Source organism: Tachysurus vachellii, chromosome 3 (assembly GCF_030014155.1).
Source record: "Tachysurus vachellii isolate PV-2020 chromosome 3, HZAU_Pvac_v1, whole genome shotgun sequence".
NCBI classification, from domain to species: domain Eukaryota; kingdom Metazoa; phylum Chordata; class Actinopteri; order Siluriformes; family Bagridae; genus Tachysurus; species Tachysurus vachellii.
In genome coordinates this window covers 575,174-600,159 of record NC_083462.1, presented here as the reverse complement: position 1 = coordinate 600,159, position 24,986 = coordinate 575,174, and the positions used below count along the sequence as shown (strand labels likewise).

The following is a 24,986-nucleotide window of genomic DNA, read 5'->3' as shown; positions in this document are numbered from 1 at the left end:
CCATGTCCCCAGAGGCGAGCCCCGTGTTGTAGGCAGCAGAGCGGGATCTCAGAACAACGTTCCGGAGGAAACATTTGGAAACATTCTGATGGTGGTTTTCTGCACCGTATCATCCGCTAGTTTCCCGATGAATCCCAGAACCCCTTCCATAAACATGTTGACATCACCAGAGCTGCACCTGAACATGTCCCAGTCTGCATCATCTAGAGCAGTGGTCCCCAACCCCAGGCCACGGACCGGTACCGGTCCATGGATTAAATGGTACCGGTCCGCACAAGAAACATTAAATTATTTACTGTGGTGTATTTCTCTTGAGTTTGTGTGACTTTCCATGGATGAGAGGTTAACCGGGAGCTGAGAGACGTCACCTAAAGCCGCACCAATACCGCGCATGAGCAAAATATCGTGATATCGGGCGGTTTTAGGTGACGTCTGGAGCTGAGCGGCTGCAAGCGGCAGTGGCGTTGTAGCTTTGGTGGAGAGAAGGTGTGTATCGCTCTTCTCTCTGTTCACCTGTACTTTCTCATGTTTAACAGTACTTGGTGTACGTGTATATTGTGTTTGCTCAAATTTAACCCACAAATTAGCAAAAATGAGTACGAAACAGACGTCGTTGGAAAGTTTCCTTGGGAAAGGAACTTAAATCACTTAAATCCCTATTGCCATTTCCGACATCCTGTGTGAAGCAGGTTTTCCTGCAGTGACAGCAACCAAAACAAAACAACAGAATAAACTGGACATAAGCAACACACTTCGGGTGTCATTGTCTCTTATTACTCCCAGATGGAACCGTCTCGTTGCAAAGAAACAAGCTCAGGGTTCTCATTGATTTAGCGTTCTAGTGAGTTAAAATGTTAAATCACTTTATAGTCACAAGTTATTTAGTGTAACTGTATTTTATTTTGAATGCATGTTTAAATACAATTAAATTAAAATTATTAAATCAAAACAATCTAAAATATAAACAAACAATGTCCCCCCTCAGTGGGCCGCGGTAAAATGATCAAACGTTGACTGGTCCGTGGCGATAAAAAGGTTGGGGACCACTGATCTAGAGTGTTCTGCAGAGCGGCCACCGATTAGTCAGTCTGGAGCGCGACCCCCCTCTGATCTGGAGCTTCCTGCTTCAGCCTTTGTTTGTAAACAGGCATGAGGAAGATGGTGGTATGGTCCGATTTCCCAAATGGTGGACGTGATTGTGCCTTGTAGCTGTTCTTAAATGGTGTGTAGCAGTGGTCCAGTGTCCTTTCGCCCCTGGTGGGGCAGGTGATGTGCTACTGAAAGTTTGGTAGTGCGCATTTGAGGTTGGCACTGTTAAAGTCTCCCACCACAATGAGAGCAGCATCCCGATGCTGTGTTTTGTGTAGCGTTAGTGTCTCTTGTAAGTCCCATTCTTCAGTGTCCATGTCCGTTCGAGGTGGAATATAAACGGCACTAACTATGGCCGAGCTGAATTCCCGAGGTAGATAGAAGGCCTGACATTTGATGGTCACTAGTTCCAGATTTGGTGTGCCAGAGCAAGTAAGAGGAACCATGCTCGCACTGTCGCACCAGTGGTTGTTCACCATCAGACACACTCCACCTCCCCTTGACTTCACTGACTCCAGTGTTCTGTCCATGCGGTAAACCGAGAAAAACTTGGCCGGCTGGATGGCGTGGTCCGGTACAGCTGGGTTCAGCCATGTCTCGGTGAAGCAGAGAAAGTTGCAGTCCCGAATGTCTTTCTGGAACTTGACCCTTGCCCTGAGGTCATCGAGTTTGTTTTCCAGAGACTGGACGTTGGCTAACAGGATACTAGGTAAGGGAGCACGGTGTGCGCGTCCCCTCAGTCTGTTCCTGACGCCGCCTCGTTTCCCTCGCGGACGCCGGTGTGGGTCGTGTCCTTTGTTCCCCCTCAGGCTCTCGCACGGCCAGCATGGGTCAGAGTTTAAAAACGGCAAAGGGTGAGTGTGTTGTACACCAATAGATACGAGTGACTCTGTCATATCTAATGATGACCATCTTCTATAAATAAAACGGTATCTATATAAATAAATATATAAAATAAATATAAAAAGGCAAAATGTAACCGGAGCAGTCGCGACGGCAGCCGACCTCACCGGCGCCATCTTGCTTCTTTGTCTGCCGAAAACACTCTGTGTATGTGTGTAATGATTCTTTGTCCAATTTCTCTAAAAATAGGGAAAAATAACATGTATATTATAGAAGAATTGTATTAATCGAGTATATGAAAAATGAAGTATACCCAGCATTGATGTATAAATGTATTAGCTAGTGTGTCTGGTGTGGTGTGTGTGCACGGGAATGTGCCTGAGATGGTAAAGATGTATGATATATTGTAGCTTAGTGTGACCAATGTGTGTGCATTGAAATGTGAGAGTCCCCACCGTTCGTATATGTACACAAGAAACAGACATTGGGATGATGTGTAGAAACTATTGGGAGTGAAGACCTATAAAATGGAGGAAGACGGGTTAGAGAGGAAGTTATTGTATGATAATAAAAGCCTTATTCTTCTGGCAACAAAGCCCGAGACTCCTTTAGCAATATCAAAGAATAGGAATTATAATTACAAATCAGAAAGTGTAAACTCTCTTTGTGTTTGGGAGATCACAGATTTCTCTCAAGGGACTTATACCTCACATGCCTGGTTGTGGAGGACTTATACCTCACCTGTCTCATGTCTAACATGAGACAGGTGAACCCTCTTCCCAATTTGCATAACCTCCATGCTGAGCTGTCAAGGTCCTGGGGTAATCCATATTCAACCCGTTTGTTCTCCCTGGCCACCTCCAATTATCTAGCAATTGCGGTCTCATATGAATACGGGTATGTGGAGATGCCTGGTTATCGATCTCTCTCCTGTATCGGCTGCATGTAGGAAGCCTGCATTGCAAAAAGTTTCGTCTGTGAGTTATGTTCTCGTGGCTGTGGCTTGGATCCCACATCTGCTGAGGCAGTGCGCCGACTTAGATCATGTAGCTCACAGGTCAAGTGTAAGAATGAGGCAGAGAGATCCATTTGCAGAACAGCTTATTTAATAAATAACCTCATTGATTTTAGATAGGTAGACTGGAAGACTGTGGGCGCGTTAGTTCACCCCAGAGGTGGCAAAAGTACACACATCCTTTACTCAAATAGAAGTACAGATACTCATTTTTTAAAAGACTCCAGTAAAAGTTGAAGTAGTGACTACACTCTTTTACTCAAGTTAAAGTAAAGAAGTATTTGCTCTGACATGTACTTAAGTAAAAAGTCGCCGTTACTACTACCTGTTTAGTGTCATGCTGGTAACTGGACGTCATGTTTTATGTGTATATATATATGTGCTGAAGAATATTTGTGTTCATCAGCCACAAGAGTGTTACGAAAGGCAGGCACTGATGTAGTTGAGGTAGGGTGGAGTCAGCGTTCACATTCATCCCAAAGATGTTCAGTAGGGATGACATCAGAAAACAACCACATATAGCAGGAAATACTTTTGGAAATATAATGTATACCAAGTGTATCACCAAGGCCATATCCCAAACTGTAGGGAGATTCCAGCTCTGTCCTTGAAAACAACTCGAAATTATTGTGATGTTTTACAAATGACAAAATTAATGTGAGTTAACCTGTGCATTTTATTGAAATTAAAACAGGAAAATTTTGAGAAGAAAAATTATTAATTTATACTTTATACTACCTCTATAGCAGTTTTACAGCATATAGAAATATCGAACTCTGGCTGAATCAGATTTCAGATAACAGTTACATATTACAGAAATTAAGAATATTACGAACATATTATTAAAACAAAATTGCACCATGTGGCAGCATCCCTTATATAAACATAAACAAAATTGTAGGGGAAAAAACTTTAGCCACTCCAAAAACTGGGGCAAGGAATTTAAAGGCAAGGCATACACAACAAACAATGAGAGCCTTCTTTTTAGCCTCAAGTTTTATAAACTTGGCATTAAGCCATAACCTTATTAACAAAAGTCTTTGTTTAGCTTGAGAAGCAGTTGATTTTCAAAGTTCTTGGAATCCATACATGCTCTTTTTGGTGTAAAAATCAGTCCTGCAGTACTGAACATTCACTCACAGGCAGCTGAAAAAAGTCATCATCTTCTGAGGAATGTGAGGTCTCACTTTGATGCACTTCCATTTGTTGTTTCAGGTGGCTTTTAATATAGTCAAGACCTATCGAATACAAAACCAAGAAGGATTTTTTTTTAATGCCAAGATGGTTAGGTAAAATCATTTTGCCCACTCCTGCATGAAAAACAATATTCACTATGTTTTTTTTTTAAATGCCAAAATGTCTTTTGTTATCTTCAGCAGTAAAGCATAAAGTAAACTGATCAAAGTTTACCAAGTTTCAGGACACATTCATCACTTGTCCAGCACGTCTTAAATTTGGGGAGTAGAATCGCAGCGATTAGCTCTGGATCAACAAGCATCTGTCCAAAACGTTTTTCGATTCCTGCTAGAAGAGCATCAACCAAAGGCGCACAGAACCTGGAGGAAATGCCAATTTGCTGAAGCTTTGTCTTTAGAAGTGTTACTATAGGTACCAACCACCCCATTTGCACATTGGTCTCTCCCTGAAGAACACTGAGTGCTTTTGCAAATGGGCTCATTGTCTTTGCATATTCTTCCAGAAATGCAAGCTCAGCAGGAGTGAATCTGTCAAAAAATAAATAAATAAAAAGACTGTCATGCTTTGTTTGCAAGTTAAAACAAATATCAGATTTTGTTTTGTAATGTTAATGAGTAATACTATATCATTTATACTGTGTGTGAGTAAGAAATTAAAGTTTACCTTTTTATTTATGAATGGATCTTATATAAACATATATATAAGATCCATTCATAAATAATGTATTAATCATACTACAACCAATAGGCTAAGTTCTGAAAATGACGTGATACTTACATGGGAATTTTTAATGCACTGCAGACAGCTGTAATGGCTCTTTCTCCTTGTTCCCTCACAATTCTCACAATCCTCTCCACAGCTAGAAAAAGGGAATTCCACCTAGTGTCATTTGGCAGCTCACTTTTTTTTTTAGAGCAGTTGAAGTGTGCATTCATAAAAATTTATGCTAACATTAGACACATAGCAAACACTATTATTACTGAAAACATTAAAATGGCTCATGACAAGAAAGAGAACAATAAAACGTTAGATTACCTGTATGCGCTTTCTTAAATTTGATGGCGAATTCTTGAAAGCCAGCACTTCGTGTTTTTTGGGTTGACACAATTCGCAACGCATTCGCCAGGAATCCTTTTTGACGCCGATTATTTCAAACATCTCCCTCATATATGGCCATGGGTGTTCAGGAATGTCCTTGTTGTTAGTTATTTTAACATCGGTGACTCCCTCTGAATTAACTGCTGCTCATTGTTAGCTCCGCTATCCTTAGTCTGTGTCTGATAGCCAGTAAATAATACCGCAATAAGAAAAAGCCGCACAATGAATGGATGATAGGCTGGAAACAGCGCTCAATGAGAAGAAATAATACTAAAAGTAACGAGTCTGTTTTGAAAATGTAAGAAGTAAAAAGTACAGATATTTGTGTAAAAATGTAATGAGTAAAAGTAAAAAGTTGTCCAAAAAATAAATAGTGGAGTAAAGTACTGATACCAGAAAAATTTACTTAAGTACAGTAATGAAGTATTTTTACTCTGTTACTTCACCCATATGGCATTACTTTACTTGCAAGCAGCAAGTAAAGTAATGTCAGAGTGTAGAAATGGACTCGAACGCAGAGCACAGATTACTAAACGCAATGAGAGACCTTAATGAAGGTAGATCCAAATGCAGAGGCAGTAATAAGGTGAGCAGACAAAAGCACTAAGCACAACAGGAAAATAATCCAGCAAGAGGATTCTAAGGCAAGCAACCTAAATAAACAAATGACTCTGGGATAATAAAGCAATAGTCAACACAGAAAAATAATCCAAGTGAAAAACAAAGTCAAATTGTAATCCATAAACCAAAACAGCAGGCAACTTCTGAAAAGATGAACCAAAAGAGAGAAGGCAAAAATCAGCCGCGGAGAAATAAAGTACATCAAAAAGCAAAACCGAGATCGAAACTTAAGGAATAAGGCATTTACAAGCACAGGGCTAATAGCAAAGACCATCTGGTGAAAAGTGCTCATCGTCTGACTGCTTAAATAGTAAGGGGGGGTATGAAATGTGTTCAACCCGGACGAGCCATGATCAAGATGGCTGCCGACCCGGAAGTGTCCATGTCACACACAAGAGTGCGGGTCGACTTGCTGACAAGTAATACCATACGGGGACATTTGTTATTTATTTATCATCATTTATCATTTATCATTTATCTTCTCTTTTGACTACATACTTATTATCTTTATTTTGTGGTGTAAGGCACTTTGTGTCGGTTGTGGCCGTTTTATAAAGTACTTTATTTATAAGGTATTATTATTAGGAGTCAAGCCCCGAAGGGACGTAGACACCTATTGTTATTGTCGGTTTTCTTATTAGTTATTATTATTATTATTATTATTATTATTATTATTATTATTATTATTATTATTCCATCCGCCATTGAAGTCAATGGCAGCCCATAGAACCGTACGTAGGAAAGTTATGAAATTTGGCACACATGTAGAAGCCAGTCTTAGAAGTTACAGTAGCAACTTTGGTGTGTCTAGCTCAAACCGTCTAGCGCCACCAACAGTCCAAATACCCAATTTTGTGCTGAATCGTAAGGCCTAGAGGCAAAATTCTTGCATATTTTGGATCCTTTGCTCATGCCGATTCGAATGCACTAACAGACGTGAGGCCGTATCTTCGCAAAACTTATGTGTGTCGACACGAAACTTGGTAGATGTCATTATAGTCATGACCTGAGGGTGCATGCAACGTTTCATGACACCGCCACCTAGTGGTCATGAGATTTTAAAAACAGCTATTTTCGCTCATAACTACTGCAAACTTGAGTCTAAAATCATGAAGGTCATGTTGTTAGACTCCTTGAGGCATGCTGAGTCAAACGATACCAAACGGTTTAAGGACGGCCATTTTGTGTGTCGGCCATTTTGAATTTTCACGTTAAGTTCAGTATTTTACTAATGCAATCCCATATTGCTACGAAACTTGGTATGGTTCATCAGCGACATGTTCTGAGCGCATCTCATCGGCCCCTCTAGCGCCACCAACAGTCCAAACATCCAATTATGTTCATGTTCATAATTGCTGACTCGTAAGGACTAGAGACAAAATTCTTGCATATTTTGGATCCGTTGCTCATGCCGATTCGAATGCACTATATGACATCATTTCTGTCATGAATATCTTTCCGCCATTTTGAATTTTCCGTAAAACCTTCTTTTTCGAACTCCTCCTAGACCGTTTGTCCGATTTGCATGTCCTTTGGTATGTTGCATCTACAGACATCCGAGACAAAAAGTTATCAAAAGCTTTTTGATAGACCAATGCCTTCTCGTATACCATGGCAACATACATGGTGGCGTGCACGCCAAAACAGACGTGAGGCCGTATCTTCGCAAAACTTATGCGTGTCGACACGAAACTTGGTATATGTCATTATAGTCATGACCTGAGGGTGCATGCAACGTTTCGTGACAGCGCCACCTAGTGGTCACGAGATTTTAAAAACAGCTATTTTCGCTTATAACTACTGCAAACTTGAGTCTAAAATCATGAAGGAGTTGTCGTTAGTCGTTGAGGCATGCTGAGTCAAACGATACAAAACGGTTTTCGAAGTGTGTGTTAGTGTGTGAGTGTGTCTGTGTGTGTGTGTGTGTGTGTGTGTCTGTGTGTGTGATTGTGTGTGTGAGTGTGTGTGTGAGTGTGTCTGTGTGTGTGTGTGTGTCTGTGTGTGAGTGTGTGTGTGAGTGTGTGTGTGTGTGTGTGTGTGAGTGTGTATGTGTGTGTATGTGTGTCACTGTGTTGCTGGTCATTTGCACCAAGCCTCACAAGTTCCCCTGAAAGCAGAAACAGAGCTCTGTGACGCTGTGGGTTCACAGGAAGACTGATGAGAGTAGAGGACACACTGAAGAGCGCTCACCACAAGGAGAAAATAAAGTGACAGCTCAGGCTCTGTGTGTTCAAATGTTTACCATGAACAGACAGACAGACAGACAGACAGAGCGAGAGAGAGACAGACAGAGAGAGAGAGAGACACAGAGAGAGAGAGAGACTGTGAGAGAGATTGTAAGGACAGCTGAGAAGATCATTGGGGTCTCTCTTCCCTCTATCACAGACACTTACACCACACGCTGCATCCGCAAAGCCAACAGCATTGTGGATGACCCCACACACCCCTCACACACACTCTTCACCCCACACACCCCTCACACACACTCTTCACCCTCCTGCCATCTGGAAAAAGGTACCGAAGCATTCGGCTCTCACGACCAGACTGTGTAACAGTTTCTTCCCACAAGCCAACAGACTCCTTAATAACTGAAGTGAACTGAACTGAGCACAACACACACACACATCATCTGTATGGACTGCATAGATCCTCACAAAACACACACACTGACACAACATACTGTTTACATGCTGCTTACAATCCAGCAAACTGTTTACATGCTGTTTTGCACACCTTGTCTGCTGTTTTTGCACAAACTGTCCCAACATTTCAGCCGTTTTTGCACATATTGTACAATATCTCAGCCATGTCGCACATACTATATTAACACATACAGTATTAACACTGGTCGGTCGGCGCTGTTTCTGTTACTGTTTACTATTTATTGTCTTTTGTGTACTGCATTTTTTGTACTTTTTGTATTGTCTTGTAACTTTGTGTTTGCACTGTCTCTTGTCCTGCACTGTCTTGTCCTGCACTGTCTTGTCCTGAACTGTCTTTTGTCCTGCACTGTCTTTGTCTGTCTTGTTTGTCTTGTCCTGCACTGTTTGCACCAGGTTGCACAGTTGCACTTTATGTGGCTAAGACTACTTACAAGTCTTTATAGCCCTGTCTTTGTTTTATGTAGCACCTTGATCCTGGAGAAACGTTGTCTCATTTCACTATGTACTGCAACAGATATATATATGGTTGAAATGACAATAAAAGCTTCTTGACTTGACTTGACTTGACTTGAGACAGACAGACAGACAGAGTGAGAGAGAGAGACAGACAGACAGATGCACAGTCTTCTTTTTGCTGTATTCTGATTCTGGGAATTTTGTCTCTAGGCCTTACGAGTCAGCAGTTATGAACATGAACATAATTGGACTCATGACCTGAACAAGGACATAATGTTGTTACCATCAAGTGCTTGATGTGGGAGATGAGGTGCAAATATCAATCAAAAATTACTGCCAATTACTGGTTGGTTCAGGATATTCTTCTCTTTATATCAACAGTGTGGATTCTATTAGTTATTCATTAAATGAGTCATTTTTTCCAGAGGGTAGAAGCATGCAGTTGGTAGAAAAATAGTAATAAGTTTTAATGTAATTTTCTGTTTTCCACAGGAAGAAGAAATTAAAGCACTTATGAGCAGACTTAACCTTATGGATTGGCAACAGAAATGTTTGAAAAGTACCGACTGCCTTGAAATTACTAAATCCTCACTAAACTACAACAATCCTGAGATTAATGTGGCCCAAGTCTTTCTAAAGCGGCTACTAACAATGAATTACAATGCGAGATACTGCATTAGAAAGGAAACCAAAAAACTCTCAGGAAATACTGAAAAGACAGAAATTGAGCTCCACCCCATGGATGTCCAGATGGCGGTGTTCTACAGCTCTGATCATTTCCTAAAGCAGCTCATAGCAACTAAACTAGCTCAGTGTCAGTATGCTCTGCCTCTGCTGGTGCCCAATCCCCTCACCAGAGAGATCGAGTTTCCTCTCTGGACCTTTCGCAAAGTCAAGAAGAGCTGGAGGACTAAAACTTCCATTACTGAGGACAAAATGATTGTTGAGACAGAAGCTCCAATGGTGGCATTTTTTAGGTTTGGTTCTGTATCTTCATCTAAGTCTCAGCTGATTAACAGCTTGATCAATGAAAAGCATCACATATTCTTCCACAGAAACTGTCCAGGCAGCAGCACAAACCAGTTACTGATGGATGGACTGGTGGAGATTGCTTGGTACTGCCCTTCTGGGAAGGAAACTGATCATTTCCCTGACTGTGTGGCGTTCTGTAATCTTCATGGTGAAGCTGGAGCTCATGTGACACAGCATGATATTTTAACAATGATGTCCTCTCTGAATGTTGTCTTTATACCTGATTTTGGTCAGAAAAATCACTACAAGGGATTAGTGAAACGGCTCTTTAGCTCCCCAAAGCCTCTGATTTGTGTTCTGACAGATGATGATTCTGCTGTAACAGAGCTGGTAAAGGGGAAGTTCAGTGTTGGAGTAAAGGACAGAAATCAGCATGATGTATGTGAAGAACTGAAAGGAACTATCAGACTTTGTCTGTCAGAACAGTTAAACACCTTTAAACTAGAAGATCTGGCCAAGGATACACAGGTCAGAGTTAATGAAGATCATGGACTCTGTAATAAAGGAAAGGAAGCTGCCTTGGAGATAATGTCTCTGCTGAAGAATAATGACCAGTCCTTACACAAAGAAACAAGTCTACCATGTCAGGGGAAACTGTGGCATGACTGGTGTAAGAGCAACAAAGAACTACACCGACCTCATGGACACAACATAGACAAGTACACAAGTGAAAAAAACAAGGAAATGGATAAAATCCGGGAACAGCAGCAAAAACATGGTCTTAGCAAATTCATGAACTGCTTTATCCAAGGACTGAATTCTGAGGATGCTGATGAGAAACTGTATTTCCTGAAATGGGTTGAAGTCCTTCTGAACAATTTCACTGTAAAACGTCTCTCCACCTTACATCAGGAGTATGATGAAACCTGGTCAAAAATGTCGGAAGTAAAGAAATCTCATGATATAGCAGATCAACAGGAAACTAAAAAAAAGCTTGAGGAACTGTCAGAGCAGCTGAAGTCTGCTTCTTTTGGTTTAGAACATATACTCAGGGAGATGGGACAGATATATGAGTCATATCAGTCTATAAAAATAAAAAAAAAAACAGAAATGAAGCAGAGAGAAAACATTGCTCTATTTCCTGCCCTTGCAGCTGAACTCATCCTTTCAGGATATCCACTGGAGCTGATGGATGGAGATGCTTCTCATGTTCCTCTGATCTGGGTTTCAGCAGTTCTAGATGAACTTGTGAAGGTCCTGGGGGATCAGAGAGTGTTTGTGCTGTCAGTTTTGGGGATTCAGAGCTCTGGGAAATCCACCATGCTGAATGCCATGTTTGGACTCCAGTTTGCTGTCAGTGCTGGAAGGTGCACCAGAGGAGCCTTCATGCAGCTGGTCAGAGTGTCAGAGGAGATGAAGAAAGAGCTGAAGTTTGACTACATTCTAGTTGTAGATACTGAAGGACTTCGAGCACTTGAGCTGGCAGGAACATCAACTCAACATCATGACAATGAACTCGCAACATTCATTGTTGGTCTTGGAAACCTGACCTTGATCAATATCTTTGGTGAGAACCCTGCTGAGATGCAGGACATCCTTCAGATTGTTGTTCAGGCCTTCCTGAGGATGAAGAAGGTCCAACTCAATCCCAGCTGTTTGTTTGTCCACCAGAATCTTCCAGATGTTACAGCCGGACAGAAAAACATGGAGGGACAGAGAAGATTACAAGATAATCTGGATAGAATGACCAAGCTGGCTGGTGAGGAGGAATCCTATGAAGCAGAACATTTTAGTGACGTCATAGCATTTGACATAAAAAAAGATGTGAGATACTTTGCACAGCTGTGGGAGGGAAGCCCACCCATGGCTCCTCAAAACCCATTATACACTGAACATGTGGAAGAGCTGAAGAAGACAATACTGTCCAGAGCCACAGAAAGTCCTACTGTAACACTGACACAGTTTAAATCACGGATTAAAGATCTCTGGCATGCACTTCTATGTGAAACCTTTTTGTTCAGTTTCAGAAACACACTGGAGATCGCAGAATACAGAAAACTGGAGGAGAAATATGGGACATGGACCTGGGATCTCAGGAAATCTATACTAGATATACAAGACAAACTACACACCAGCATCAACAACAAACAACAGAGCAAAGTTAAGAGAAAGGAAATTATAGATGAAATGAGAGAAACATTTAATAATGTGACAGAATCAGTGCAATGTTACTTTGAGGAAAATGAAGACAGGAGAGACCTTATTCAGCAATGGAGAGGAAAGTTTATGATAAAGCTTCAAAATCTGCATGATGATCTTGTGACACAAACAGTGAGAGAGCTGCATGAGATCATTTACCAAAAGCAAACCTGCAAAAACCTGGATGATCAGAAATCTCAGTATGAGGCAGAACTTTTTAAAAAGAGCAAAGAGCTGGCCTTGGATCTGAAAAGGGAGGAAAAGCAGTTAAAAGAACATTTTGATGTATTGTGGAAAAACTGGGTCTCTGAACTGACTGCAAACCTGACTAGAACACAAATGAATGTAGCAGAGGACATAACACAAATATTGTGTGAACTCTATGAAGGAAGACTTCTGTCTGAGAGGAAATCTGAAACGTATAAGAAAATAAGCACGCGAGGTGATTATAAGAACTATATAACACATAAAAAAAAGTGGAAAGTTACAGGTTGGCTTTTACAGTTACCACCTGAGAGCCAAGACTCTATAAGGCAACTGATCATTAAAGTCATTGAGCAAACTAAAGACCTGATTAAATCAAAACCAGTTGCAAAGACGGGCTACAAACCAGCCTACATTCAAGAGATTGTTCGACTGGTAAAAGAAGCTGTGGCTGAATATCAGTCTCCAGATTATGAGTTGAACAAAAAGTTCTCACTGGATCTCTCTCTGAATGTGTGTGACATTGCGAAAGCAGAGTTTGAAAAGCAACAGAAGAAATTTGAAGAGAGTTTTAATCCATTAATCTATCTTGAGAAAATGAAGCCAGAATACTACAGAGTTTTTCAGAAATCCTGTGAAGGCGCCACATCTACTGCAGTGTTTGGAGGATTAATCTGCAGACAGCTTGGAGACTCTATCCTACAGAGTGTGTACAACAGTGCTGAAAATTATCTGGCTGATGAAATGAAGGCAAACTGTCCAGAATTTAATGGAAACAGGACAAACCTGGAGAAACACATTCTCAGATCACTTGCTGAAGAGCAGAACTTTAAAAGATTTATGAGCTACATCTTGACACCTAAGGAACATTTTAAGAGCTTTATTAAAGATGTTGTAAAAGTTTTCATGACTAAAGAAAACTTTTACAAGAGCTTTATTAAAGATGTTGTAAAAGTTTTCATGACTAAAGAAAACCCCAGAGTTCTTGCTCACATTAAAGGAATTCTTCAACACAAACAGAAGTGTGTAATCACTGCAGCAGAAACTGCAACTCAGGAAGTGACAGAGAGCAAAGGAGATGCAAATATCTGGCTGGAAAAATTCTCCAGTGGTCTGAAAGTTGATGTTGAATACAATACGGAGCATCTGAGTGGAAGTAACTGTAAAGACATCAGTGATTTTCAGCTGCTTACAGATGTAGTGAGAAAAGAAATCTCCCTCATTACTGAAGAGCTGAACAGGAAGTTTAACAGCATGTCTGATCTTAAAATGGAGAAGTTCAGGAAGAGTCCAGATAAGATTCTGACTGAATACTTCTGTAAATGCTGCTGGGCTCAGTGTCCATTCTGTAAAGCCATCTGTACCAACACAATAGAGGGACATGATGGAGATCACAGCGTCCCCTTCCACAGGGTACATGGTATCAATGGGTGTCATATCAGAGGAACAACAAATCTCTCCACTGATTTCTGCACAACAAATGTACAAAGTAATAAAGGTTTCTGCCCAAGTCATAAGGATGAAGTGTGTATTCCTTACAAATCATACAGAGACGCAGGAGGAGACTATGCGACCTGGAGCATAAACCCAGACCTGTCTGAGCTGCCATACTGGAGGTGGTTTGTGTGTACATTCCAGAAGGATTTGGAAAACCATTATAAAAAAACATTCCAGGGAAGTGGAGAAATCCCTGAAGGATGGAAAGAGTGCACAAAGGAAGATGCTCTTAAGTGTTTGGATAAATACATGTAATTAAACATGATCTAATTCTGTAGGTCATCTAGAAAGAACAAAACTCAGTAATGAACACTGGGTGGTTGACGTGACATGTGATTTTAATGTAACAGTGTAAATACTCACTAAAATGTGTTTTTTCTTACAAAAATCATATGTAAATGAAGCAAATTACTGTATTTTATGTTGTAGTTTTACTTTTGGATGAAAATATATTTTTTGTTCCAGTATATTTAAAGGCTTTTATGCCAAATGTCCTGCGATGTGACTGTAACATAAATGAGACATGAAATATAAACAGCTATAAAATAAACCAACAACATTTGGAATAATTCATAAGAGCTTTGGCATTATTTTACAAATATTAACTTAATAATAAACACTATACAGGAACATACAATAAACAATACAATAAACATACAAAAACAATATACATTAATATTTACAACAAGCAAAATTTTCTAACATAAATGAACGAAATGCGGAACAAAGCAGCGCTAGTTTGAGCACTGCATGGATCATTCAGCTCTGACCACCATTAAACAGAATTTGAGACCCTACTGCGATCCACTGTGAGATCCAGGTAGAACCGATTTAAACAGATAATTTATTCTTACATATGAATATGTTGACCTCAAGTCATCACTGATTTATTCTGTTACATATGAATATGTTGATTATTAATAAAGTATGTAAATGTAATTATTAAGCACATTTATAAACTGGTTGCTAATGCAATGCTCTGTAAATAATTAAGTATTTACTCATGTTTAACTAATGTTTAATAGCTAATATGTTCTGATATTTAACTGTTTGTTTAAACTCATATTTAAGACATCTTTGTAGTGCAGATTCAAAATAACAAAGAATTAATCATGAGAAATTAAATAAAAATGTAGAGAAACAATAAAACACACAATTAATAATGTGAACAGAAACAAGCTCTAGATCATTAAACAATTAGCTTTATTACTTTTGTTTGTTACTTGAATAGTTATTTCTTTCCAATACAACAATAAATGGACTGAAATCATAAGAGACAGAAGATCCAACAAGGTTACACAGTGTGTTTTATCACTAAATGTGTTGTGTTCAGATGAATATCCACACAATCAGATCCACTGTAATGTTTACTGCATACATGACTGTACACAATGAGTGATATTATACAGCTTAAATATAACACAACACACGTGCAGGTAAAGATCAACTGATCACTGTATAAAATACAATATGATGATGGGGGGGTCACGGTGGCTTAGTGGTTAGCACGTTTGCCTCACACCTCCAGGGTTGGGGGTTCGATTCCCGCCTCCACCTTGTGTGTGTGGAGTTTGCATGTTCTCCCCGTGCCTCGGGGGTTTCCTCCGGGTACTCCGTTTTCCTCCCCCGGTCCAAAGACATGCATGGTAGGTTGATTGGCATCTCTGGAAAATTGTCCATAGTGTGTGATTGTGTGAGTGAATGAGAGTGTGTGTGTGTGTGTGTGTGTGTGTGTGTGTGTGCCCTGCGATGTGTTGGCACTCCGTCCAGGGTGTATCCTGCCTTGATGCCCTATGACGCCTGAGATAGGCACAGGCTCCCTGTGACCCGAGGTAGTTCAGATAAGCGGTAGAAAATGAATGAATGAATGAATATGATGATTGTGTAAAATGTAAAATTATAAAGATGTTATATTATATTTCTATTTGTAGTTATTTAAAATCTGTCTAAAATGTGAAGCCCATAGAATAAAACCCAGAGGTAAAAAGAAGAAGATTCCACAGGTGTAATGTAGAAGCAGGGTTAGAATAGCTCTTTCCCTGGGTTATAAAACTCTCTGTAGCAGCATTAGCACAGCTTTTACAGAGTTAACTGACTAACAACATTTCAGCATTTCAGCTTCATATCACATGAAAACCAGGACGTAGCAACACTTAAAAGTATGAGCAGTGTGAAACCCAGGATTCCCATAAAGTGGAGTTTATAATCAACAGGAGACAATTTCACATGAGAAAAACATGCAAATGTACCAAAATAATGTGTCACAAATATTACTGTGACATGTTGAACTTATTTAATATATAATTTATTTAATTTTGAGGTCTTCTTTTTGACCGTTGCCTGATATTAGATTTAGGGATCAAGCAAGCTATTGAAGCTCCAGACACAACCCCACCACATCCAATAGCTGCAGCAATAAGCAAAGTATCTTTGTTTCTTTTGAAAAACTCTTTAAACCCTTCAGTTTCTCCCTTCTTTTCATTTCTCCTAATTCTTGCCGCTTCCTCATACATCTGATTGGAGTAACAGGTTCCTCCGTTCTTCTCCAACATTCTGTCTATCTTCTCCAGCAGCTCACTGACCTGTGATCTGTATCTCAATGTTTTATTATTGAAGATGTGATATCCACCTCCACACTGATTAATTACTGTGCTGAGAGATCTGTTCTCCTGAATCGCCTCATCCACAGATTTACCCTCTAACTGATCTCCATGGGTGAAGAGAATCATTGTGTATTTTATCATCTCTCTTCTGAAAATCTTCTCTACTTTCTGTAGAACATCTTCCTCCTGTTCAGTGAATCTCATATTAATGGGCATGATGTAAAGGAGAGCATGAGGTCCAGGACTGGACAGGTAAATACTCCACCCTCCTCCACCCCACCATCTCCTCAGCTAACCTCTCACGGGATTGTGTTGTGTCGAATAATCCTGGTGTGTCGATAACAGACACTTTCCTCCCTAAAACTACCTCCTGTTGTATTCCACTGGATGATGTTACTGATGTTGAACCAAACTCAGATCTGAACCTTGTCCCTCTCAGGATGGTGTTTCCTGTAGCGCTCTTCCCAACACCAGTCTTCCCCACCAGCACAATCCTCCTGAGATGATCTTCAGGGTCTGTTAGTCTTATCTCTGAACCTAAATATGGATTTAAAAAGAAAAAGATCACAGTTTCATGGTTTATTATAAAGTGTCTGTGTTCTGAAATGTTTATATATAAGATGTACTTACAGATGATCTGTTCAGTCTGTTTTATTTTAGTTATTAACATTTGGACTTGGTTTGAACTTTGTGAGACGTTGTTAAAGACATGATATCTGTTCTGAAACTTCTGCACCAGTTTCTTTAGTTCTTCTGTGTCTTCTATAAACTCTTCTATAGTGAGACCTTTTCGCTCCAGCTCATCTCCTCTGGTGAAGAGGATCCAGTGTTCTGGATGAATCTTTCTGGTATAAAGTCCTCCATCAGAAGAATAGCTTCATTATCTTCTTGAGTAAATCTGTCTACTTTCATCACCAACAGAATCACAGTGCAGGTTCTTTCATCTAGATGAATCAGAGGCTCCCATTGATCTAAAACCTCGTCATTGTTTTTTCTGTATTAAGGCGTCAACTTAGAACTCCACTTATATACAGAAAGCAATATTATAGCAGCAAGAGCTTAGCAATAATAACAATACAAAATAACCAGTATAAGTAAGAACTTTTAACATAATCCAAACTCGTACAGTTAGCATACTGTATAATCAATAGAAATCATATACATATACTGTAGAATAGTAAGAAAAGGAAATTTACTCATTGTAGCTTTAAAGAGGATTAATCCAGAAGATGTCTGTCATGAAAGATTGAGTGACAAATGTGACAAGAACAAGGAAGTAAATCTCTTTTGAGCACATTTTTTTAATATCAATGACGAAAAAGGAAATCAAAAAGGCAGGAGAATCCATACATGGGCATGTGAGTAAAGGACAGACCTTGATTCTGGGAAATAAGGGGAATTCAGAGAAGTCATGTAAATGACTAGGTGGGGCTTCAAGTACAACTGTGAGAAATAATGGGAAATTGCCTGAAAGTATGTAAATTAAAAGAGGAGGTGTCTAGAGGTGCCAGGTTATATATTGAGGGGAATTTCCTGGAACAGTTCAGTTCTTTTGGTCGCATGCGGATGCTCAGTTGGGTTTTCCATTGATTGCTTTTGATTGAGAAATTTTTCCTCGAGCACAATGGAATTGTTGGCTGATTGTCTGCAATAAAGAAGTTTGCTCATTCTCATCCAGGTCTCAGAAGTCTTCTCATTGTTTTATTTCTTACTAATTATAGAGTTATCAGTAAAGTTTATTTAGGTTAGTTAATACTCAGCTAAAAGTGTGCGGTTTACCCTGAGATATGTTCACTTGGAGGCAGGCTCTGAGTTCCGACAGTGTATGTATATGTGTGTGTGTGTGTGTGTGTGTGTGTGTGTGTGTGTGTGTGTGTGAGTGTAATACATGAAGGTATGAGTAAAGGTGAGAATTAATTACAGTGCAAACGACAGATGTTTAAAATGTTTATTAGAATTGTCCTAAATGTCGAACTAATCTTAAGTAACTTTGGGGTTTTTAGCGTTCTGTAACTTAGTTTAATGACTTAGTTTAGAGATTTCAGTTCTAACCTGTGGCCTGAAACGCCTTTATAAGCGGTTATAAAATTAGTACATTATTACTGACATGATGGACACTGGATACTGGTGATATAATACATAGAAAATACTCATCATAAACTGAGAAAATGAGCAGATTATGAATGTAAATTGTGTGAGTATGAAAACTCATGAAAGAAAGTAGAATATAGAATGTAATATAAATCTATAATGTCATTGTTGTCATTTTGGTTTGTTTCCTTGACGTTTTCAATTTTATCTCTCACTTTTTCTTCCACAGTATTTTTCTCAAAGCTCATTCATGAATATCTGCTGAATCATATCTCCCTTTACTGTAGAGATAAATATGAAATATCATGTCATGTTTCTCTTGCAGGTTTATTCCACCAGGGGAGGAGACGTCAGTCTTTATCACCTGCCATCAGTGAGTTACTGATTTATTTTACATTAAACCAGAAGCCACACTGTCTCACTTCTCCTTGTGTAATTCTATAAATGAAGAAATGTTTTTACTTTATAATGTTTTATAAAGTTGTATATGATTACTGTGTAGAGATGTCTATAACACAATTACACAACTGAGTGTAACAATGATGCCACACAATGAAATGTATATAAAAAGATTAGTTATAAAGATTTCATCATGTTTTGGAAGCCCTTCTCTGTTTCAGCCACTAAACTGAAGAATATCAGTGACACATTTTGTCCTCAGGTAAAAGTTGTTCTGAAAAGTTTTTTTTCTGAAAAGTTTTTTTTTTTTTTTTATTTAAATTTTCTTAACTTTCCTAACTCTGGGACTGAATCTGAATAACAGAGAACAGAGATCATTGATATTTCTTGTCCTAATACTTTTTCAGTGTCCGAAGTGAGAATTGTGCTGCTGGGGGATAATGTACCTTTGACCAGCAGAGTGGGAAACATCATCCTGGGCAGATCTGCATTTGCATGAGGTTCTGCAGAGTGAGAGAGCCAGTGTTAATGTGGAGGGAAGATTCATCACCATCATAAACACACCTCATCTCTATAACCCACGTCTCTCTCAGGAGGAAGTGATTCAGAGCGTAAAAGAGTGCTTTTCTCTTGCTGATCCTGGACCTCATGTGTTTCTGTTAGTCCTTCAGTCAGAATTAATATCACATGAGCTACAAGACAGAGTCAGAGGTGTATTAGAAACTTACAGCCCAATGTCTAGCACACAGACAATAACGTTAACTGTAGGTCCATGGATTCATCAGTGAATGTGATGTGAGACACCACAGAATTGAGAATCTATCTAAATTTGATCAACATGAGGTTCTTCAGCTTTTGGGGAAAATAGATGTAGTGGTGAAGGAGACTGGAGGAAGTGACTCGATCTGCAAAATGTCTGAACTTCTTAAAGACAAGAAGCGCTCAGGGACACCAGGAAGACACCAAGTTCATTGTACTGAGATCACATCAAAGACAGATAGAAACCTGGAGGAAAGTGAAGGTAGGTCTAATGTATTATCTTCAGTCATGTGACCATGTGGTTTTCAATTTGACATTCATTAATAATTGATAAGACAACTTCTAAATAAACTGTCAATTAAAACACTGTATTGCTCTAAAGTTAATTACAGAGAATATAAAAGTCTGATTTAAAAAATTACAGTTTTGTTTTATTTAAAAAAAAGTCAATAAATAATATAAAGATAAATAAGGTTTGTTATTCAACCTTTAATGTGAAATAACAACCAAGAAAATATAAATGAAAAACTAACAGAAATGTTTTTGGGGACACAAAGAAAAAGAAAAAATGTGGTTACATACATCCTTTTATAATGGGACATGTTAAACCATGTATGGGATCTCACTATAGAAAGGTATCAACCTTTACCTAACTGACATAAAACCACAGAATTTACATGGTTACCTGCATGTTTATATAACTATCTATAAAATATACTGTGCAGTTTAAACTGTATTTTTATTACATTTCCCTCCTTTAGCAGATGTCTTTACCCAGAGACAGTAATGAAAACCTTTGGATTCTTGACCAGAAACACATCCCCATGCTGGTTTACTTGGTCAATTAATTGCATTAATTTATTTAATATATAATTAAAAATAATGAAGGTTCTGTTTATGAGGGAAAATATCTTAAAGACATGCATGATTTTTCAACTCCGTATAAGATAACATTGTCATCTACAATCTACATTACAAGGTTGGCTAATCAGGCTTGTCCTTGAAACTTTCTACCCTTATTTCTAGCACATATTCCTCTACCAAGTTGCCTGAACAATCTCTAGTCACATATCAGTTCACTCTTTGTGAAATTTTCCTTTTAAGATTTCCATTACAATTCCCTCTTTTTGTCCTTGGACAACACACAAAATCTTAAAGGATCACTTGTACACTTAATCAACCAAGAGCATGAGTACATTCATAAGGTTAAACTTGACCAAATTTAATATCACAGCTGTATATCATTTCTCCTTACATGGTTTCAATGATAACGTAATGTAATACATGGTCTTCATTGGACAACACACTGTTTCTGTGGGAGCAGAACCCTAACACATTTGCAAGAAACTGCTAGCTCACATGTGTTCAGCAATTTACACATTGATCTCTGTTTCATACAAATTTGGGTCATATCCATTGTCAGTTGGGTTTGGTGGCCAGTCAGGTAGGGAGTCTCCCCTAAAGGGAGTAGTCCAGTCAATGTCTGCTTCACAACACGATTTATTTGTCAGTGCTCTAGCAGTGTAATTAATTAGCAAACTGACAGCATGTATTGAGTCTTTTCTGTTAACAAACAAGTTAACACGATACAGATTCTAATAACACTTAAGATCATCCACACACGATCATGAGGTGATAATCAATTCAATTTATTTATATAGCATTTTAACAGATCAAAGCAGCTTTACAGAAGTATAGACACAGAATAAAAAAAAAATAAAGTCTAAAGTTTAAAATTAAGTTATTATATAGCTCTAAAATATATCCCTAATGCGCAAGCCAGAGGTGACGGTGGCAAGGAAAATCTCCCTGAGATGAAATAAGGAAGAAACCTTGAGAGAAATCAGACTTAAAAAGGGACCCCATCCTTAATTGGGTGACACTGAACAGTAGATTATGTCATTTCTACTCCTGAGCTCCTGAGGAACTAATGGGTCAGCACAAATTCTGAGTTCAGACCCAACACTAATTCCTTCCTGCTGACATCTTCAAATGATCACTTATGAAGACACGACCATAAAGCTGACAGACGCAACAATGGTTCAAAGAAGGCATGACAGTCTCTGGGCAGCTCCATCCACAGGAAAAAGAGAATGAGAATATTAGGTATGATTGTAAATAGCTGATGTAAATAGGTGATTAGTAATTCTTCCTTCGTCATTAGCGTTAATTTTACATGTGATAAGTGTATTTTAGTTAGCTCTCTGACTGAGAAGATTTTAGCTTTAGAGGTGCGCAGCCAGACACTAGAGAGGGATAGCGATAGTAGTGTAGTTTCTGTAGGGGAAAATCTGGATGCCTTAGGCAGAGTTAGAAACCCTACAACTTTGGCATTAGAGCCCTCACAGCGGGGTGAATGGGTGACGACTCAGCAGTAAAGTCGCAAAGCCAAAGCTAACACTAAGGCTTGCCCATAGGAGCACCACACCTCTCCACTTCACATGTCTAATAGGTTTGCTCTCCTCAGTGAAGCACCTGCTGAGAAACCTGAAAGAGTTCATGTTATAGGAGACTCCATCTTAAGGCATGTGAAATTAGCTCAGCCTTTCGGGGCTCCAGCAGCACTAGTTAGGTGTATTCCGAGAGCCAGGGGCCCGGACATAACATGTAATCTAAGGGTCTTAGGCAAGCATAGGTACTTGCGGGTAGTTTTCCACGTAGGAGCTAATGATATACGCCTTTGTCAGTCAGAGATTACTAAGACTAATATTGTAGAGGTGTGTAAATTAGCAAAGTTAAATATAAGATCTCTTGCATCTAAAGCTCTTATGGCTAATGAAATGATTACTGATCAGAAATTTAGTGTTCTGTGTTTAACAGAAACAAAGATGAAACCAAACGAGTTTGTCGCATTAAACGAAGCTTGACAACACATATGGGTGTGAGTTTTCTATGGTGAGTGGGTATGGCCTCCCTGGCCTTGTGTGTATAGTAGAGAGGTCTGCAGCATCGGTTTGGGTAACAAAAGCTCAGGAAAGGCTCAAAACTATGGAGAGGCCTGTCTGTCTATGCCCATCTAAAGCATTTGAGGGTCCCTTCCACTGTCTACCTTTGCTTCTTGCCTGTTTCTCGTTGGCTATGGTTGCACATCTCCCTGGACTTTGTTACCAGTCTGCCTGAACCCCCTACCAAAACCCTCTGTGCAGAGCAGTTTTCCAAGATAGTACACTTTAGACTAAAACTCCCTCCTTGAGAAAAGCCACACTCAGTCACCCACCACAACAACAGACTCAGGACCATAATTGGACCTAAAAATTTGCATTTGGTATGATAAGAATGCTGAAATATGATATGCATGTCAATGAACTAACAAAATCCCTCCAACTAGAATACAAGAGACTGCCGGTGCAGTTCAGCGATTTGGGTAAATAGAAGCCCGGGCTATTATTTGAAGTTTTACGGTAATTCACTGGAATTTTACGGTAATTGCCTACTCCACCCCAAGAATCCCACTCCAGGAAATATTTGCTAGAGCACATAAGCTCTAGGTCAAACAAGTTTACTTCTGCATTGGCAATGTATAAAGAGACACTTTATTTAGTAATACAACATACATTAAAATGCAAAACAGCAAAAAATAAAAAGTAAATACCCAGTACAGTACATAAGGTGGTAGGTTTGAATGAGTCTCTTCTTTTGCAGTGTCTGAGCTGAGGTTCATTCTTTTGGGGAAAAGTGTCTCAGACACCAGCAGTGTGGGAAACCTCCTCCTGGGCAGATCTGTGTTGGAGACTAAAGATCCTCTACATTCAGTACTTCAGTGTGAGAGAGTCAGAGGACATGTGAAGGGAAGAAACATCACCATCATCAACGCACCTCATCTGTTTGACCAAACCTTCTCACATCATCAGCTCACACTGTGTATTAAAGAGTGTGTGTCTCTATCGGCTCCTGGACCTCATGTCATAATGCTCATTGTAGAGCCAGAAAGTTTCAGTGAAACAGACAAAAGACGAGCTGATTATATTCTCTCATCTCTGTCTGAGGAGGCCTATAAATACACCATGGTGATAACTACAAAGAACATAGAAATCAGCAGCAGTGTTGATCCAGTGGAGTAGAATGTCATACAGAAGATCATTGTTGAATGTAATTACAGATATTTAAACTTCAGTGGATGCACCCAGGCCGATATTGTGGAGAAGATGGAAGAGATGGTCAAGGAGAATAAAGGAAGTCTTTTCTGTGAGATTTATGAAGATGCTGAGACTGCAATAGGCAACAAAATGTACAATGTACAGCCAGAAACTGAAGAAACTGGAAAAATAGAAGAGTATGCTTTACAAGAGCATGAAGAACCAGATGAAATGGAAAAATATGTTCAGATGGATGAAGAAGAACATCATTCTGCTTTGACTACCAAAGGTAATAAATGTAAAAAAAATTGTAAAAAAAAAAACCACAACTTTTATTACAGTGGTAGACCCTCTTTTGTTCCAATATGCAAATCAATCTAAGGTGGCATACTACATTTTAGTTACAGAACCTGTGTGCTCAGTAACTAGGGTAGGAATTCATAACAATGGCTCATTAAATAGTACGAACTAATAATACTTTGTGCAGATGTTGGTATAAAAGCCATGGTAGACCATTGTATAAAAAAGCATATAACCAGGAAGTAAATTATAAGCCAGAAGTGCTAAAAACATGGGGATGGGCTCCCTCTGGTGAATGGGAGAAGGGTTCTTTAGGAAACTCCCTCCTTGTAACACCGCTCAGTGTTATTCTTCTATTACATGGTCTCCTGCTGGGTCTGGGTGCTGGGCAATTAGTCTGAGCTCTGTGGAACTTTTCTCTAAGCAAGTCATGGAGGATGTCATTGACCTCTTCTCTGGGCCATAACCCTCCCAATTTAAACAAGATATAGAATGTGACCCCTTGGTCTTTAAGAGTCCATGATGCGTATGCGATGTAAGTCAGGGCTCCATCGACCTCTATTGGCAGTTAATTATGAAGTAATTATGAATAAATTATGAAGTATCACACTGGTAGACACGGGCAAGAGTAAAAAGGTTGCACAGTTTATTGTGTTCTGCTGCACAGCAGGACCCCACACTCCTTGTGTAGCATGAGAGAGGACGAGCCCCTGATCATTGATTACATCAAGATTTTATAGACAGGATTCAAACAAAGAACACATGTAAAAGCTGTTGTCATTTTTGATCTACATGTAAAAAACACAAATGGGGCACGGTGGCTTAGTGGTTAGCACGTTTGCCTCACACCTCCAGGGTTGGGGGTTCGATTCCCGCCTCCACCTTGTGTGTGTGGAGTTTGCAT

At 39.4% G+C, this 24,986-nt stretch overlaps 2 protein-coding genes, 1 long non-coding RNA gene and 2 pseudogenes across 3 annotated transcripts in view; 2 read left to right on the top strand and 3 right to left on the bottom strand.

Moving 5' to 3' along the window:
- The window catches only part of LOC132842105 (GTPase IMAP family member 8), a 611,624-nt gene that overhangs the window by 23,709 nt on the left and 562,929 nt on the right, over window positions 1-24,986 (bottom strand). The window lies entirely within an intron of this gene.
- LOC132842094 (interferon-induced very large GTPase 1-like) overlaps window positions 1-24,986 on the top strand; it is a 49,413-nt pseudogene that overhangs the window by 8,023 nt on the left and 16,404 nt on the right.
- On the bottom strand, window positions 4,097-5,009 carry LOC132842509 (uncharacterized). The gene is made up of 3 exons (XR_009648036.1): window positions 4,922-5,009; window positions 4,358-4,503; window positions 4,097-4,185 (listed from the first exon to the last, which is right to left on the bottom strand). It is a non-coding gene; the product is annotated as an uncharacterized LOC132842509 (long non-coding RNA).
- Window positions 9,479-14,347, top strand: LOC132842468 (interferon-induced very large GTPase 1-like). Its single transcript, XM_060865183.1, has one exon. It carries the CDS (start codon window positions 9,496-9,498, stop codon window positions 14,107-14,109), a length of 4,614 nt encoding a protein of 1,537 aa, XP_060721166.1. The 5' UTR covers window positions 9,479-9,495; the 3' UTR covers window positions 14,110-14,347.
- Window positions 16,164-17,230, bottom strand: LOC132842095 (GTPase IMAP family member 9-like; annotated as a pseudogene).

What these genes read in the sequence shown, in the direction of transcription:
- LOC132842468 (XM_060865183.1), top strand. Translation starts at nt 9,496, where the DNA reads ATGAGCAGACTTAACCTTATGGATTGGCAACAGAAATGTTTGAAAAGT.